This window comes from Castor canadensis, chromosome 15 (genome assembly GCF_047511655.1).
Source record: "Castor canadensis chromosome 15, mCasCan1.hap1v2, whole genome shotgun sequence".
Classification (NCBI taxonomy): domain Eukaryota; kingdom Metazoa; phylum Chordata; class Mammalia; order Rodentia; family Castoridae; genus Castor; species Castor canadensis.
In genome coordinates, this window is record NC_133400.1 from 28199463 (window position 1) to 28215654 (window position 16192).

Consider the following 16192-nt stretch of genomic DNA (forward strand, 5'->3'; position numbering starts at 1 on the left):
TCTTGTGCCTCGCGAAGCCTGTTGGAGGAGCCAGTCTGGCCCTAGCCCAGCTTGCCCCGGGCTTCTGACGCCGTGGCTCTCCGCCCTTTTGGCTGCCTCTTTTCTTGCTCAGCCTGCCCCGGACATTGCGCACCGAGAAGGGAAAACCCTGAACTGTTGTCCAGGACACCTGGGTCTGTACCTGGCTCTTCCCGTAAGCCTACTGTTGTGACCTTGGGTCTCAGTTTCTTCAAAGAGCCTGTCTCTTAGGGTGCCTAGCAACAAAGTACAAAGCTTGGGGGGACCTGAGCTCGCAGATTGTAAATTTGAGCTCATGACTTGTCTGAACGCCCACGGTCCTGAGTTTTTCCCAGATTTGGCCAGGTCGAACCGAATTGTCTAGCACGCTTGTTTATAAAACACCGAGGTCTTTGTCCTGGGTTGTTAACTCGATGTCTGAGTGTGGTCCAGGATTCATGCCCCGCGTGATCTGTAGGATCTGCAAGTTTGAGAAGGCCCGTGGATTTCTTCTGACCTTACAAAGTGCTCAGGCTCTGGATGGTGGCTCAAGGTGTGGTCACTAAATAAATGTGATGCCGAGTCCCTCACTGGGCTGTCATCAGAGAAAGCTGATGAAGAAATAAATGGTTTTTTGATTAGGAGTATTTGCAGGAACTTGTAATTCTGTAAAATTTTGTATGTTTGCAGTTAGACCCCCATCTTTTTTTATCTGTCAAAGTTATGTTTTTGCACACCCCTTTCAAAATTTTTTTTCCAGAAATCCTGATCTCCCCTGAATGGGTGTGGGAGAAGACCTAATCCAAAATTATCTCCAAATGTAAAAATTTCAGGTTCATATCTCTGGATTTAGATAAATAATTGATCGTTCAGTGGGGCTTTGTTTCTTGTTTGTTTTTTAAGACAGGATCTTGCTATGTAGCCCAAGCTGGCCTCAAATTCCTGATCTTTGAGCCTCAGCATCCTGAGTTCTGGGATTATAGGTGTGGAGACACCCAGTTTATTTTCTTTTTCTGTTTTTGAGATGGGGGTCTCACTGTGCTGCTCAGGTTGGCTTTGAACTTGTGGGCTCCAGTGACCTTTCTTGCCTCAGCCTCCCAAGTAGCTGAGACTACACTATGACTACAACACTGTGCCAGTAGGCTTTGTTTCTTAAGTTCTGTCCACCCATCTTGCCTTGAGAGAGGGTGTTTAATGTAGCCCAGGCTAACCTCGAGCTTAAAATCCTCCTGCCTTGGCCTCCCAAGGTGTTCTTTTTGCAGATGTGCCTCACTGTGTACGCCTGGCCTGTCTACCTATCTTTGAATGAGTCTTTCCTGTGTAAACTCTGGCATATCCTTTCTGAGATACTTGATTTGTGATGCACATACTCTATTTCTTTTTCTTGAGTTTCCTGTTTCCTTACTGATTTTCGCCTTTTTGTTTGTTTATTTATATCTTTACTTTTTTGGTACTAGGGATGGAATCCAGGGCCTTGTGCTTGCTAAGCATGTGTGCTCTACCACTAAGCTACTCACACCTTCAACCACTGTCTACTGAGTTTAAGGCTTAGTGTTGATCTTGCAGAAAGCCAGTCTTAAAGTGCATCTGGGTCCCACCCTACAGAAGGTGGATGCAAAAGCCATTTTCCCAACAAAGACACTATTGGCATTTGAACAGGATAGTCCTCCTTGCAAGGTGATTTGTTTGGGTTGTCTGGTGCAGGGGATTGAACCCAAGGCCTCCTACACCTTAAGCAGTGCACTCTAGCTCTGAGCTACACTCCTAGCCTGATTCTCTTCTTTAAAAAAAGTGAAAAAAGTGCTGTGTGTGCGTGGAACTTTGGTCAGTTAATTATAATGAAAATTTTCCTTTTAGATAATTAGCAATATTCTAGCAGTTTTTAAAAATTAATTAATTAATTTTTTTTTGCACCTGACTTAGAAGAATTCTGTCTTTAGCCATCTTGAAATCCAAACTTCAGTCTTATTTTTTTTCTTTTGGCCACTTTCCTAAAAGGGATCACGTCTCAAGATTTGATGCTTACTGGGTACTGAAAAAATAAACAAGAATATTTCCAGAAGTTATTCTTAGACTTTTGCTTTTACATCCTGCCAGTAAGATTTTAAAAGATCCATGGGTATGTGAATTGGAGATGTAGCAAACAAGGTTAATGACATGACTGCAACTTCTATTCTTTTTAGTTGTAAAACTGGGCCCTGAGTCACAGCTCCTAAGTGTATTGGCTTGGGTGTAGATATTTTTTCCTGGTGGGCAATTCCTTTTTTTTTAGACAGACACAATAATAACACAAAACTCTGAACTCCTTCTTGCCATAAGATTAGTTTGTGGCGGTATGAAAAGTAGGGCATTTTATTGACATTCTTATAATTTACTGACACAGCCCACAGGAGTACTTTCTCAGGTATCATAAAGTGTAGCTCTCATACTGTGCAGTTCTAATAGTGAAAAAAGCATAGCTTAGCTCCATGGGGAGTTGTCTTGGGAAGCATGGCTGAGAAGGAAGGAAAAGGTTTTATAGGACTGTTACAAGCAAAGGCAAATAATCCAGCCACAGAGAAGTGGAAGCCCAGAGTTCTGAGAACATTTTTCTGTTGAGCTCAGTATACTAGCTCCTGCTGAGTACTTTATATATTTTATTTTCTCATTTCTTACAGAAGCCTTGCAAGATATGAGGTTGTGTAACTCAGCTAATAACTTATGGACATGCACCTACTGAGAAGACCCAGAGTCATTTATTTCTTAGAACTCACTGCCCAGCAGTCATTCCTGTCCTCCCTGAGTGGTTCTTTACATGTGAGCTTAAGGACTGGGGCATGGCTCAAGTGGTAGAATGCAAGTCAAGGCTCTGAGTTCAAACCTCAGTATGACCAAAGGGAAAAAAAGTGAGGTTGGTTCTGAGTTACTTGTCCTGAAGATTTGCAAGAGTTCTTCCTCAACATCATGTGACAAGTAAAAGCTTAAAAGTTTTAGTTGTTGATGCTGTGTTTTTAGGAATTTAAAACCCAAAATTAAATGACTAAGAAATCCTGCCTGTCTGATAATACTTGGCATCCTCACCCTGGGGTTTAGAGCTGAGTCAGGATAACAAGATGGACTTTCCTCTGAAGAAACTAAAAGGCAGAATAGAATGAAGATGCAAAGGTTTCTCACAGAATAAAGAGAGACTCACTTAGGCATGGTGGAGCCCTGAATCTAGCAGGGTAAGGCACTCTGATTTTGCTCTAGAAATAAAAACTGGCAGTAACTCATTCTGAAATGAGTAACAAAGTCAAGACCGTAGTAACGCAGGGTGACTGGTTTGTAGATAGAAGAGACAGTCATCCAAGTGAATGCTTTTTGTACAGGAAGAGTGCAGTGGACATGGCCTAAATTAAACCCCAGAATGTCTGGTGGCATAATTGTCAACTGAAGTTGCCACTTCTGCCTTTGTTTCTTTTATTTGAGCTTTTTTAAGTCAGAGGCTTGGTGTCATTAATGTTTAAGGAAGGGAGAGCTGAACAGAGTGCTATCTCTTGACCTCATTTCATGGTCAGCACCTCATCTCAGCTGCCTGTCAAGTAGGAGATAAAGCTGACTCTTGCAGGGAAGTTTCCATGGTTATTGCGTGGGCTCTACATTCAGATTGATTTGGATTCAAACCCCAGCCCTTTATTCACACAGCACTTAACAGCTTGTGTGACTTGCACAGTGTTAGCTGCCTTGTTTCCCATCTGTAAACTGGGAATAACATGTAGTGTAAAGCTGGTCTGTGGGATAAAGCTGTCTATTGAGATAATGTGTGTAAGATGTGTGATAGTCTGGGCTAACCTTAAATGGTGAAAACATAATAGATACCATCAATCATTGTACATTCAATGGAATTGAATTTTCATATTTTGATGATAGGGAAAATATCAAAATTTAAGTGTATTGTCTCTTTTTTAAAAACACTAAGCTGAGGTTTGGTTATGTCTATCAATTTATTTACCTCCTTTGCTGAGTCACACTTCTGCCTAATTAATGCCCTTTGTTTTTATGTCTGCTCAAAGAGAAAATAATCTTTCTGCCTCCAACCTCTTTATTTGACTCTACCCACTTTTCTTGACTCTGCCCTGTCAGGAGTCTCCACAACAGCTTTGTCTGGTAATGCTGGGATTATGAAGTGGTGAGGAGGTTTCATTTATTCAGACTCAAGCATCTACACTAAGATTTGTGATGTCAGCATTCCTTGGTGTAATGATTCTAATCGTATCTGGGTAGATAGTCCACGGATTCAGTTGCTCTGTTGTCTCTCCTCAGTCTTTGTTCCCTCTTACCCATTGCTTTTAGGTCCGTCAGCACTGCACGATGGCAGACTTTGGGATCTCAGCTGGGCAGGTCGTTGCAGTGGTCTGGGATCAGTCATCCCCAGTGGAGGCCCTGAAAGATATGGTGGATAAACTTCAAGTGCTAACTGGCAGTGAGGGCCGAGTGTCTGTGGAAAACATCAACCAGCTGCTGCAGTGTAAGTCCCCACCCTCATCGTCTTCACAGGTTTGGAGGGGTTTTGATGGGAGCTTCGTGCCTTCAGTGCCTTCATCTCTGTTTTAGTTTCAAGTGGCACAGGAAAGCAGTCTTGGTCACCCTGTTGTCTTTCAGTTGAGGTATAGTGGACTTAGGAGTGTAATTGATTTCTGTATGTTCTTGTTCCTTTTTAAAAACAAAACAAAACAAAAAAAACTACTCTTCTTCCAGCTTCCTTTTCCCTTCTTTCCCTGATCATATGAAAAAATATAAAATAAGTAAGTCAGAGAGATCAGAGCAGAGCCTTCCTGGCGCTTTGCTAGCAATGGTGGTTTAACAGTGCTATCAACCAGGTTGGGGCTTATTCTCCTGGGGTGAGGCCTGTTGCCTTCTTGGGGATTTGGGGTTGTTAGGAGATTGTTTCTTGGCTTAGGTGATTGCTGATGAGAGTCTTCCTTCTTTTCAGCTGCCCACAAGGAATCCACCTTCGATGTTATTTTGTCAGGAGTAGTCCCAGGAAGCACTGCTCTGCATAGTGCTGAGGTTCTGGCTGAGATGGCCCGGATCCTTCGGCCTGGAGGTTGTCTTTTTCTGAAAGAACCAGTAGAGACCGATATAGGTAAGCCATCTTCCTTGAAAGACCAGAGTTTGACAAGGTTTGGGCTTACTACATTTCTCTGAGCCAGAGATATTGTAGGAACAATAAGTTATTGTCAAAATCTGAAACAATAGAACTAAAGAAATTGTGGTCTTTAGTTGACTCATTAGGTAGGAAAGTAGAAAGAAACTACTGCCTAAAAAATGGTGGAGTCATTCAACAGGTAAAAGTTAAACTTTGACATATCCATAACATGGAAAATGATGCAGCAATATAAAGGAGCATACTTAGCCAGGTGTGGTGGCCCGTGCCTGTAATCTTAACTGCTAGAGAGGCAGAGATAGGATCACTTTAAGGCCTGGCTGGGCAAAAAGTTAGTGAGACACCATCTCACTCAATTAAACTTGGGTGCATGGGCCAGGGGGGAGGCTCAAGTGGTAGAGAACTGGCAAGTGTGAGGCCCTGAGTTCAAACCCTAGTACTGCCAAAAAAACAAAATACAGAAATGCTTGGCCCAGTGGCAGGCAGATCATGATCCAGGCCAGCCTGGGCATTAAACAGCAATAAAAAAAAGTGAGATCCTATCTCAAAAATACCAAAGCAAAAAAATAAATAAAAAATAAGAACAGAGCAAACTTAGCAGGGCAAGGTGGCACACACCTGTAATCCTAGCTCTTGGAAGGGTAGATCTCAAGAGAAGTGTACAGAGAGAAAAAAGCCATTCTCAAAATGTTCCATGCTGAGATGGCCATGGTGGCACATGTGTAATCACAGCACTATGGAGGTAGAGGCAGGAGGACGGGGAGTTCAAGACTGGCTGTGCTACATGCTACATAGAGAGACCCTGTCTCAAAAAGGTTCTATGCTATATAATTCTTTTTTTTTCCCCCCAGTACTGGAGTTTGAACTCTGGGCCTCAAACTTGCTAGGCAGGCACTCTACTACTTGAGCCATTCTGCCAGCCCCTTTTTGTGCTGGATATTTTTGAGATAGGGTTTCACATTCACGTTTGCCTGGGCTGGCTTTGAATCACAGTCGTCCTGATCTTTGCTCCCTAAGTAGCTGGGATTACAGGTGTGCTCCACCAGCACCCAGCTTATCATTTTCTTAAAATAACAGAATTACGGCAACAGAAATCAGATTAGTGATTGCCAGGGGCTAGAGGAGGTGTGTATGGCTATAAAGGGGTAGTATTCAATTTCCTGATCTTCACATTGTGGGAGATGTTTGTTACGTGAGGGAAAATGAGATGAAGGATGTATGGACCTCCCTGAATTCCCAGGTTCCTGTGAATCTATAGTTATTTCAAAATAAAGAGCTTAATAATAACAGCTAGAAGTCTTGAGAGTGAAGAGGTAATTCTTGACTCATTAAACTAATGACAGTGTCCAAGAGATTAAAAACCTCTTTTTTGTTTAGCAGTGTAGCTGTCAGAGTCATTCAGTTCTGGATTGTTAGCACTAGACTTTGATTCAAAATGTGACTGTTTTGCTGGGTGTGGTGATGCATTCCTGTAATTCCAGCACCTGCAAGGCTGAGGCAGGAAGATCTAGAGTTTGAGGCCAGCCCAGGCAAAAGTTAGCAAGACCCATCTTAACAAACAAGCTGGGCAGGGTAGTTTGCATCTGTGACCCCAGCTAAGATGGAGGATTGTGGGCTAGACTGGGCCAGGCAAAAATCAATACCCTATCCAAAAAAAAAAATCAAAAAAGCCTGGAAGTATGGCTCAAATGGGAAGATGCTTGCCTAGGAAGGTCAAGGCCTTGAGTTCAAACGCCATTGCCACCAAAAAAAGTGGCTGACTGTATTTCATGAAACAAAATGATAAAAAGGAATGTGTTCTGAAGTAAATAAAAGCATTCATTATTTATTTGAAACTATGACCTCATGATGTATACAATAGACATTGGCATTCTTTGCTAGAAACTTAAGCCTTGGGTCACTAAGTACATTGTCTCTGGCAGAATTTTATAGAAAGAATACTTGTATTTCTGTGCATTTTGCAGTTTATAACATTCATTGTTTCCAAACAGCAGAGTGATAAGAAACAATAATAATGGGATTATAATATTTACCAGCATAGGTGAGAGCCCTTTCAACAAAAAGATTTTCAAGTTAAATTAAAATACTATCGCTGAACTAAATATGCATTAGACAGGTTATGTTATTGTTGGAATGCCTGCTGACCCACTCAGGTTAGAGCCTCTATTGTTTTTCCTGCTTTGACCTGGGAAGCTATTAATTGGGATTCTCTCTTGGCAGTTAACAACAAAGTGAAGACAGCACCTAAACTGTGTTCAGCCCTGACTCTTTCTGGCCTCGTGGAAGTAAAAGAGGTACGTGCATAGATGGCTTTTCTTTGCTGGGAATTTAGACATTGGGTGACCAAACCAGGAGGCTGCTTGTCAGACAGGAGGAGGGGAGGAGAGAGGAGGAAGAGGTGACCAGTGTTGCTCAGAAGTAGGAAACAAGTTGACACTTGCCGTCCAGGAGAAGTATGTGATGCCTCCAAGAAGAAACCTGAAGTAGATCTCCCTTAGAGAGGCAGCTGGGTCTGTGGGCGTGGCTTGATCTGGTCTCTCATGTACTTACTTAGTGGTGGTGGTGGCTGTGTTTTCAAGGGAGAGCAGAGAGCAGGTGCCCTGCTGCTTCCGTTCATCTCAGTATACACAGATCCTAGGTCTGGGTTAAACAGTTGTCTAGACCAACCTTCTGCTTGTGATGGGAGGCTGGAATAAGTTGGGGGAGAACTGCATTTCTGACAATTCAGTAGAGACATTCAAATTAAACAGGTGTTTCTATTTTAGATTCTTTAAGCCTACCCTTATTTTTTCTAAAAGTGTAAGATTTTTTTTGTTCTTGATTCTAAAATAAGGAGTGCTCATAAAAATTCTATTAAGAATATAGAAAATAAGTGGTGATGTCTCAGTCCTTGTCACACTCCCCAACCCCCCAACCCGTCCGAAGCCATTTTTGTATGACTTCTCAGAATTTTTTTCCTATGTGTTTACCACCATATGTGTGCACGTTTCTTTCTTTCTTTTTTTTTCTTTTCAGATAGTGTCTCACTATACAGCACAGGTTGGCCTGGAACTCTGAATCCTCCTACCCCAAAACCTCCTGAATGCTAGAATTATAGGTGTGTGCCACTTCGCCCAGCTACATACTTCTTTTTTTAATGTAAATAAGATCATATGTCTACATTGTTCAGTTACTAGCCTTTTTTTTCCATCCTTAGATAGTTTCAGTTTCTTACCCGCTTTAGTATATTTCTTCTCATTTTTATTAACGATGTAGCAGGCTATAGACTGGTTTATTTAGCCATTCAGTAATTGTTGGACATGGAGTTGGCACCTGCCTTTACTCTCTGCTACTTCTTCCCAGGGAACATAGGAAGGATTTCCCTCCCCTTCTCTCTCAGGGTAAAAGTTCCATGACTGCCTTCACTGTGAGCATGCTCCTCTGTTATTCAGCAGGACCCTGTCTGATTGATTCTGTAATCATAATCATTATGGTACCATAGTACCTTGTACCTAATATTTTATAAGTGTTTGAAAACTTTCAAAGGGTAGGTTCAAAGCAAACATTCTGACAAAATTAGACCCTAGGGTCTAATTCATGAAATGACATGTGTTACCTTCTGCTATCGTATACTTAATATACAGGGATGAGTGTTAACTCTACCCAGGGGACACAGCAAAACATCTGTTGGCAGGAGTGTGGACTGATTCCTTGGATGTCTTGAATTGCAGCTGCAGCGGGAATCCTTAAGCCCTGAGGAGATGCAGTCAGCGCAGGAGCACTTGGGCTGTAGCAGTAATGGCCTGCTCTGTGTTCAAATCACAGGCAAAAAGCCCAACTTCGAAGTGGGTTCTTCCAGTCAGCTTAGGCTTTCCATCACCAAGAAGCCTTCTCCTCCAGGTAAGGCTGACCTGGGGACATTCCATGTGAAAGGGCCTGGGGGGAAATGTTAGGAATTGAGCCGGTGATCTAAATATTTTTAGAGGATTAGTCCTTTAATTTCTGTCATTTTCATGGGCATGTTATTATCCAAACCTGAAATAGTACATAGTACAGCCCCTCTTATGAACCAGGGGACACATAGGCTGCCTTATCCTGGAGGTCTGAGTCATGGGTTTAGTTGATAAAGTCAGCTAGAAGACCTTGAGGCCATGGTGATACAGAGAAGGGGCCCTCTGCCTTTTACCAGGACTTTTCCTATGCCTATAAAGTCAGCTTTTTAACATTGTTTTTTTGTCAGAGCTGTAGTCACAGAACTTTGTCTGATTTAGGTGAAACATCATCTAGACTAGATCCTCTATTTAAAAATTTTTAAAAACCCAAAAAACTATATCTCTCCTGCCCAGAGAATTATGTGCACAAAACTTTGCTGCAGCTGTTGTCTTGCCTGTCACTCACTGTCCTTTAAAGCCTGATTTATGTCCCAGTTGTGAGGAATGCAAACATGTACAGATATTTACTGGCACATCCACACTGCACCGTTTTGACTGTGTCCAGCCTAAATCTTCAGGAAACATGTTGGGATCTAACCTTTGGATTCATGGTTCCAAAAGGGTGGGAGCCTTCTGCATGAGCAGTTGGCCCTGTGGGAGTTCTAAACATCCATTGTGACAGCGATCATTGGGGCCGGGGAGGGGGGGTGGTGTTAGTGCACTTGTCTAAAGCCCTTTGAGGATTAACCCACGCTGAATCCCCAGCCTCAGCTGTCTCAGGTCTATCCTTATATTCTCCTCACCTGGACAGAAAATCAGAGCCAGGCACTTGTGGCTCACATGTGTAATCTTAGCTACTCAGGAAGCAGAGATCAGGAGGATTGAGGTTCAAAACCAGCCCAGGCAAATATTTGTGAGACCCTATCTTGAAAATACCTAACACAAAAAGGGCTGGTGGAATGGCTCAAGGTGTAGGCTCTGAATTCAAGCCCTGGTACTGCAAAAAAAGAAAAGAAAGAAAGAAAGAAAGTCAGGAAGTGTGAGGTATGTCTGCTGTTACCTGGCCACCAGCAGCTCTAGAGCCTGTATTCTTATATAATAGGTTTAGGTGAGGCTAAAATTTTACGATTTATGAAGTCCTTGACACATTTCTTATTTAATCCTCAAAATGCCTATAGAAGGTAGAGGAAGTGCTATTTGGCCTGTGTTATAGGAATAGAAACTCAGATAACAGGAAGCAATGTAGAACATAGGCTAAAAACACTAGACAGACTTATACTTGTGGCTTTATCTAACATGCCTAAGTGTCTAAGCCTGTTTTAACATGCAGGTGTAAAATTAGAATGACAAGTACCTTGCAGTTGCTCCAGAAGTAAGTTAGCTAAGGTGTATGAAGTGCTGGTGCAGTGCCTGGTGCAAAGCAAGTGCTTAGTAAATGGAGACATCGGTTAGTGTGATAAGGGGGCCAGGACTGTCTACAGTCTCCCCAGAAAGTATGATGGGTACTTGTAGTTTTTTCTGACTGTTGTTACAGAGCTTCTTTTCTTTTATTGTTGGACTCAGTGAAACCTGCTGTGGACCCTGCCACCGCCAAGCTCTGGACCCTCTCAGCCAGTGCCATGGAGGACGAGGGCATGGTGAGTTGGCACTGGATATTTTCACGCTCCCTTCCAGGCCCAGGCAATAGCCGTGCACAGCCATAGACCAGAGGCCTTTCAGACTTGAGTTGTAAATCTGTTTAAAGCTCAGCAGTGTGGCTGTGCCTGTCACTGGTGTCTTTGATTTAGAAGGACACTTTATGTTGGTGACATTTCAGATTTTTTTTTAGTATTTCTTTTCTCTACAGATTTGTTCTCACTTTACATGACATGTTAAAGACTCTTGTGGACATATGTGAACCAGAAAAGAGTGTCAGCTCAAATGTGTTTATTGACCCCTTCCTCTGGGAGGGTCACTGAAGGCTCACCATCAAAGGCAGTGCTTTCTGTCCTCTATCAGCCCTGTCTGTAGTAAAGTTCTTTTCTATACCTCTGCAGCACTAGGGATAGAGTAGGAAGCAAAACAGGCCATGGTTCCTGCTCACAGACTACAGACCCATTGTCCACACATTTACAAAGAATGGCACACATGTGTATCATTATTTTTTTCTCTGAAGTTTTGTAGAAAATATTTCACTCCTTTTCCACATGACTCTTTCTGTACTCAGTATAATACTTCTCTCTTTGTTACACCTTTGCCCCTCCCCGCCCAGGAATATATTTTCTGCACAGCCCTCGCCAGTTTTAGAGCTCTCTCTCATGTAAATCACTTCCCAGCTCCCTTACATCCTTGCACATCTCCTGTGGACTATTAACCTCTGAACCCAGAGCAGCTCAGATTGGCACCTTCTTTACCCAGGACCCTGTGCTTTTGTTCTCATAGCCTGTGGTCATCTCAGCTTTCTAGTAAAGAGACCATGACTGTGTCACTAACTGCTTTGAACACTCTCCAGGATCTCATTGACTCGGATGAGCTGCTGGATCCAGAAGATTTGAAAAAGCCTGATCCTGCATCTCTGAGGGCTCCTTCATGTGGGGATGGGAAAAAGAGGAAGGCCTGCAAGAACTGGTAAGTGTCAGGATGAGCAGGGCGCCTATGTGTGACTCTCCAAACAGTCACTTACTTCCTCGCAAGGAACTGCCCCTGTGAGGGAAAGCCCAGGTTCATGTATTACTGGAAGGCTCCCAGGAACAGGTAGCTGAGCAAGCTCTTTGGTCCTGGTTTGCTCTCAGCTTTGTGGAGAATCTACAAAAGCCCCTTCCAGGGAACTTAGTAGGAAGAGTGTTTGGAGGGAACAAAGGGTACCCTGCAGTTAGGATGGCAGCCACTGTTGTAGAGAGATGCAGGTAGTAAACGGGAATTAGAGAGCCCTCAGCTCACCAGAGCCAAGCTCTGCTCTCTGGAGCAGGTCAGTGCAGAAGTGAGTGCCTTCAGCTGACCCAGCCTCAGTGTGGAGGGGAAAGTACTAGAACTGTAGCTGAGGTGAGCCAAGGACAGCAGCTGGGCTGGCTTGCCTGGCCTTGGGTAAAATGATGGCATGATATACCACAGGGATTGTGATGATGACAGCCTTCAACAGGTCCAGCTCGCATATGACTGCGTCTCAGAGCTGACACATTGGCATCTCTTTCCCCTCTGTCTCATGGTAGCTTTTGTTTCCTGTAATCCATGTTGGTTTCTTGTGTGGTGGAACAAATTTTCCAGTAGCTTTTTTAGAAAAGCTGCTTGGGAGATAAGTTTTGCTTTTTGATTTTTTTGTTTGTTTTGTTTTTAGACCTTGTTTTTGTTTGTTTGTTTGTTTTGTGGTACTGGAGCTTAAACTCAGGGCCTACACCTTGAGCCACTCCACCAGCCCTTTTTTGTGCCAGGTTTTTTCCATATAATGTCTCATGAACTATTTGCCCAGGCTGGTTTCAAACTATAATCCTCTGATCTCTGCCTCCAGAGTAGCTAGGATTACAGGCGTGAGCCACGGGCACCTGGCTTTTTTTAGACTTTTGTATGTGTGAAAATATCTTCCTTCTCCTGAAATTGACTGGTAATGTGGATGTAGAGATTAGGGTGGAAATCATTTTTCATGTGGTTTTGGAGATGATTCTGTTTTCTTTCTTCCAAGGGTTCTGATAAGATAGCTGAGGTCAGATAACTTTGATCCTTTCCATGAGATGTCTTTTTCCATTTTGGAAACTTGTGGAACTTTCTTTTCCCTGGTATCATTTTGTAATCTTTCACACTAACCACCCAGCGCATCTTTTTAGTCTACAAAGCCATGCCTGTGGTCTTGGGAAATATTTTTTAATTTTGTTTGTAAGTTTTGTCTTTGAATAACCTGTGGCTCAAATGTTGCACATCTTTGCTTTTATAATTTTCTATTATTCCCTTGAGCCTTTTTCTGGGAGATTTTTTTCATTTACTCTCCAAAACCTCTGTTATTTTATTCCTACTATTATGTTTTTTAGTATCTAAATTTCCTTTTTTTTTCTTGCCTTTAAAAAACAAAAAGTGTCCTGTTTTCTCTTTTCAGGATATTAAGAGATCTAAGTTTTTCCTCCCTGCTTGGTCTCTGTTTCTTCAAGTTGCCTCTTTGCTTTCTTGAGACAGGATCTCCAGAGTCTAGAACCACAGTCCTCCTGCCTCTGTCTCCCAGGTGCTGGAATTACAGGCTTGTGCCACTATGCCTGCTTGTCGTCTCTGTTAGGGGCATTTTAAGGCACTTGAGGACCCCTGCCTTCTTCATGATTAAAAGTGGGGGACAAAAGCTGAGTGTCTAGGTAGATTTGTTTGTTGGTTGTTGCATTGAAGGGAAGCTGGGCAGGCCTTGTGGGGAGCCCCATACTCGGGATCTGTGCATCTTTCTGCTTAGATTGGTTGGGGTTCTCTGAGAAGGTCTCCTGGTTCTGCCTCCTGAGGTTTTGAGGTATTGTAGGAGTAATGCCCCATCTGTTAAGTGGGTTTTCCTCCCTCCGCATGTCCTAGGTTTCCAGTATGCAGCACTGCCTCTTCCATTCCAGTGGCTCTGGCTGCCTGGGCTTGTGTCTGTGCTGAAGTTTTGGGGTTTTGAGGGAAAGTGAAGTTGCACGGGCCTCCTGCAGTCTGTTCTTAACCTGGGTGGCTGGGTTGGGTGTTTTACATTTGTTTTATCAGTGGGTGAAAGAATGGTAAAATGTTGACTGGTGTTTTTGGTTGGTTTTATTTTTGGAGATAGTCTCACCATGTAGCAGCTCACTGGTATGCCCTACCACGCCCAGCTTGGGCATGTTTTTAAGTGTGCAAGTTGCCAACACTTACAAATCAGGAGGGTTCGAGTAAAACTCCATATTGTTTTCTCTTCTGACAAGCTGGGTCTGCTGCCCACGAGGGTAGTCAGTGAAGCTGAGTCATGGTTGCCCTCTGTAGGCAGGGTGTCTGCTCTGGCTCTCTCAGCCACCCCACTTAACTGCCTCCCAGCAACCTCACCCCTGATGTTGTCTACCTGGCCCCATGGCATCTGTCTTGACACCCTGGTAAAGAGCACATTTTGGTACTGTTAGGGATTTGGAGTTTCTGGGGTGACAAATCTCACTTAACTACTGATCCCCCCAGCACCTGTGGCCTTGCAGAAGAGCTGGAAAAGGAGAAGTCAAAGGGCCAGAGCTCCCAGCCCAAGTCAGCCTGTGGAAATGTAAGTGCTGAGCTCAGATGAGCTCCACGGCTCAGGGATTTGCTGTCCACGCATTGTTCTGTGGGCAGTGGGAGGACGGGTAGAGGTGGTAATGAGGAAGGGGCTCTCGCTGAAGGTTGAAGGGAGGGCTCATATCTTATTTTTTGCCCCTCTGTCTCCACATCAGAGTGGCCTGATGTTACTCAGCCATCTGAGCTTGGGCTGCGATTTGAACTGCTCAGAATATAGACAGGTGGCCTTTTAAGGAACTTATGTATTACTTTTCATGACACCATAGGGTTTTGTTTTGACTCAGTCTTGGCAACACTGGGGTTCAAACCCAGCTTTGTTTTGGATGGGATTTTGCTAACTTCTTGTCCTGGCTAGCCTTGAGCCACAGTCTTCTCCATCTCTGCCTCCCAATAGTTGGGATTACTGGCATGAACCACCACACCCGGCCTGAAACCAGAGATCTTGGAAACTAGTATTTGCGTTCCAAGTGAACTACAGATGCACCCAGCTGTTCCTTTTGGCCCTGGCTTCTCCATGACTGCCTGTTTTCTTTCCCCAGTGCTACCTGGGCGATGCCTTCCGCTGTGCCAGCTGCCCCTACCTCGGGATGCCAGCCTTCAAACCCGGGGAGCAGGTGCTCCTGAGCAACAGCAACCTTCACGATGACTAGGGTCCCCACAGGACACAGCTTCTCCTCCGCCAACTCCTGTCCCTCCCATCCTGCCCAGCACTGTGGCTCCTTCACCGCCTGGGTTCCTCTCTCTGTGAAATTATTTACAGGGAGGGCACTGCAGTGCTGTATAGTGCTGCTGTGTGTCAGCAGACCACAGCCCAACAACAGGGGCCTGCTTTCTCACCCCACACACAGATAGGAGGAGAGCTGTGCCCTGAAGAATCCCCTCGTGAAGTTCTGATGCTGTGACAAGCTCCAGGCTCTCCTCTGGCCTGAGCTCAATAATGCTGCTGCTGACCCAGCTTCCCAGGTGCTGGTTCACTCACTGCACTTGGTGCCATGAGCCAGCCATCTCATGGCCTCAGCACCAAAGGAGTCACTCGCCGGTTCCTGTGGTCCGCCCTTGTCCCTGTCTCCAACCTCACCCCATTCCACTGTAGTGTCTGTGTCCTGTCATCCTTTCTGTAGGCCAATAAGTATTAAACTTATCTTTTCACGTGGCGTCCGTCAGTCATCCGCACTTAGCTTGGACCAGGAAAGTTTCTTTTTGTCGCACGCGGGTAAGGGGGTGCCCTTGTGGAGTAGGCCTTTGCATCTTCTGTAGAAGAGTGCAGGTTGATAAGAACTTGGGGAGAAGCAGGATATACTGAAGCAACAGTGATTCTGAGCAGGAAACCCCCCTGTTCTCAATGCCCAACCACACAGTCCTGGAATCCATCTCACCAAGTCTTTGGAAAGATGTGTGGACTTAGGAAACCTGGATTTTTATATTTTACCAAGAAATAAAAGTATTGATTGGTATCTCTCCCTGAGCCTTGCTTTGAATCTCAGCTTACTTCTTACACTGGTCCCTGGCACTGGGTTTAGAGGTGTGACTAAAAGTCCCAGTGGGAGGCAGAGTTCCCAGTGGCCTCCTCCAGATCGAGCAAGACCTGTGAGGGCCAGTTCTGGTATTGGGGAGGTTCTGTGGCAGAAGTGTAGGGATTTTGCAGGTGTAATTAAAGTCCCTGGTGGAGTTAGATTAAGAGGAAGGTTAACCTGAAAGCCTGACCTCACTGCAAGGCCAGTCAGTTGATCCTGTAGAGACTGGAGAACAAAGAGCTTTTCTTGCTAGCTGGGCAGAAGTTGCCAAGTTGTGAAGTTCCACACAAGAAAATGCAGGTTCAGGACATCCCCCAGCACACAGTCATGGAGAACTCAGGCCTGCAACAGCAGGAAGCTATGTTCTGCCAGCACCACATGACCTTGAAGAGGACCTGCCTGGGTTCCAGAGAGTACCACCTAGTGAGATCCAA

General features: G+C 44.3%; 1 protein-coding gene across 1 annotated transcript in view; it reads left to right on the forward strand.

The window, feature by feature from the left end:
- The window catches only part of Ciapin1 (cytokine induced apoptosis inhibitor 1), a 15677-nt gene extending 279 nt beyond the window's left edge, over window positions 1-15398 (forward strand). Inside the window, exons 2-9 of the mRNA XM_020164562.2 lie at window positions 4309-4483; window positions 4949-5101; window positions 7343-7416; window positions 8833-9001; window positions 10597-10670; window positions 11525-11640; window positions 14155-14233; window positions 14784-15398. Of these exons, the coding sequence (XP_020020151.2) occupies window positions 4327-4483; window positions 4949-5101; window positions 7343-7416; window positions 8833-9001; window positions 10597-10670; window positions 11525-11640; window positions 14155-14233; window positions 14784-14894 (933 nt within the window). The 5' untranslated portion in view covers window positions 4309-4326 and the 3' untranslated portion in view covers window positions 14895-15398. The remainder of the gene's footprint in view (window positions 1-4308; window positions 4484-4948; window positions 5102-7342; window positions 7417-8832; window positions 9002-10596; window positions 10671-11524; window positions 11641-14154; window positions 14234-14783) is intronic.
- Window positions 15399-16192: the final 794 nt, after the last annotated feature.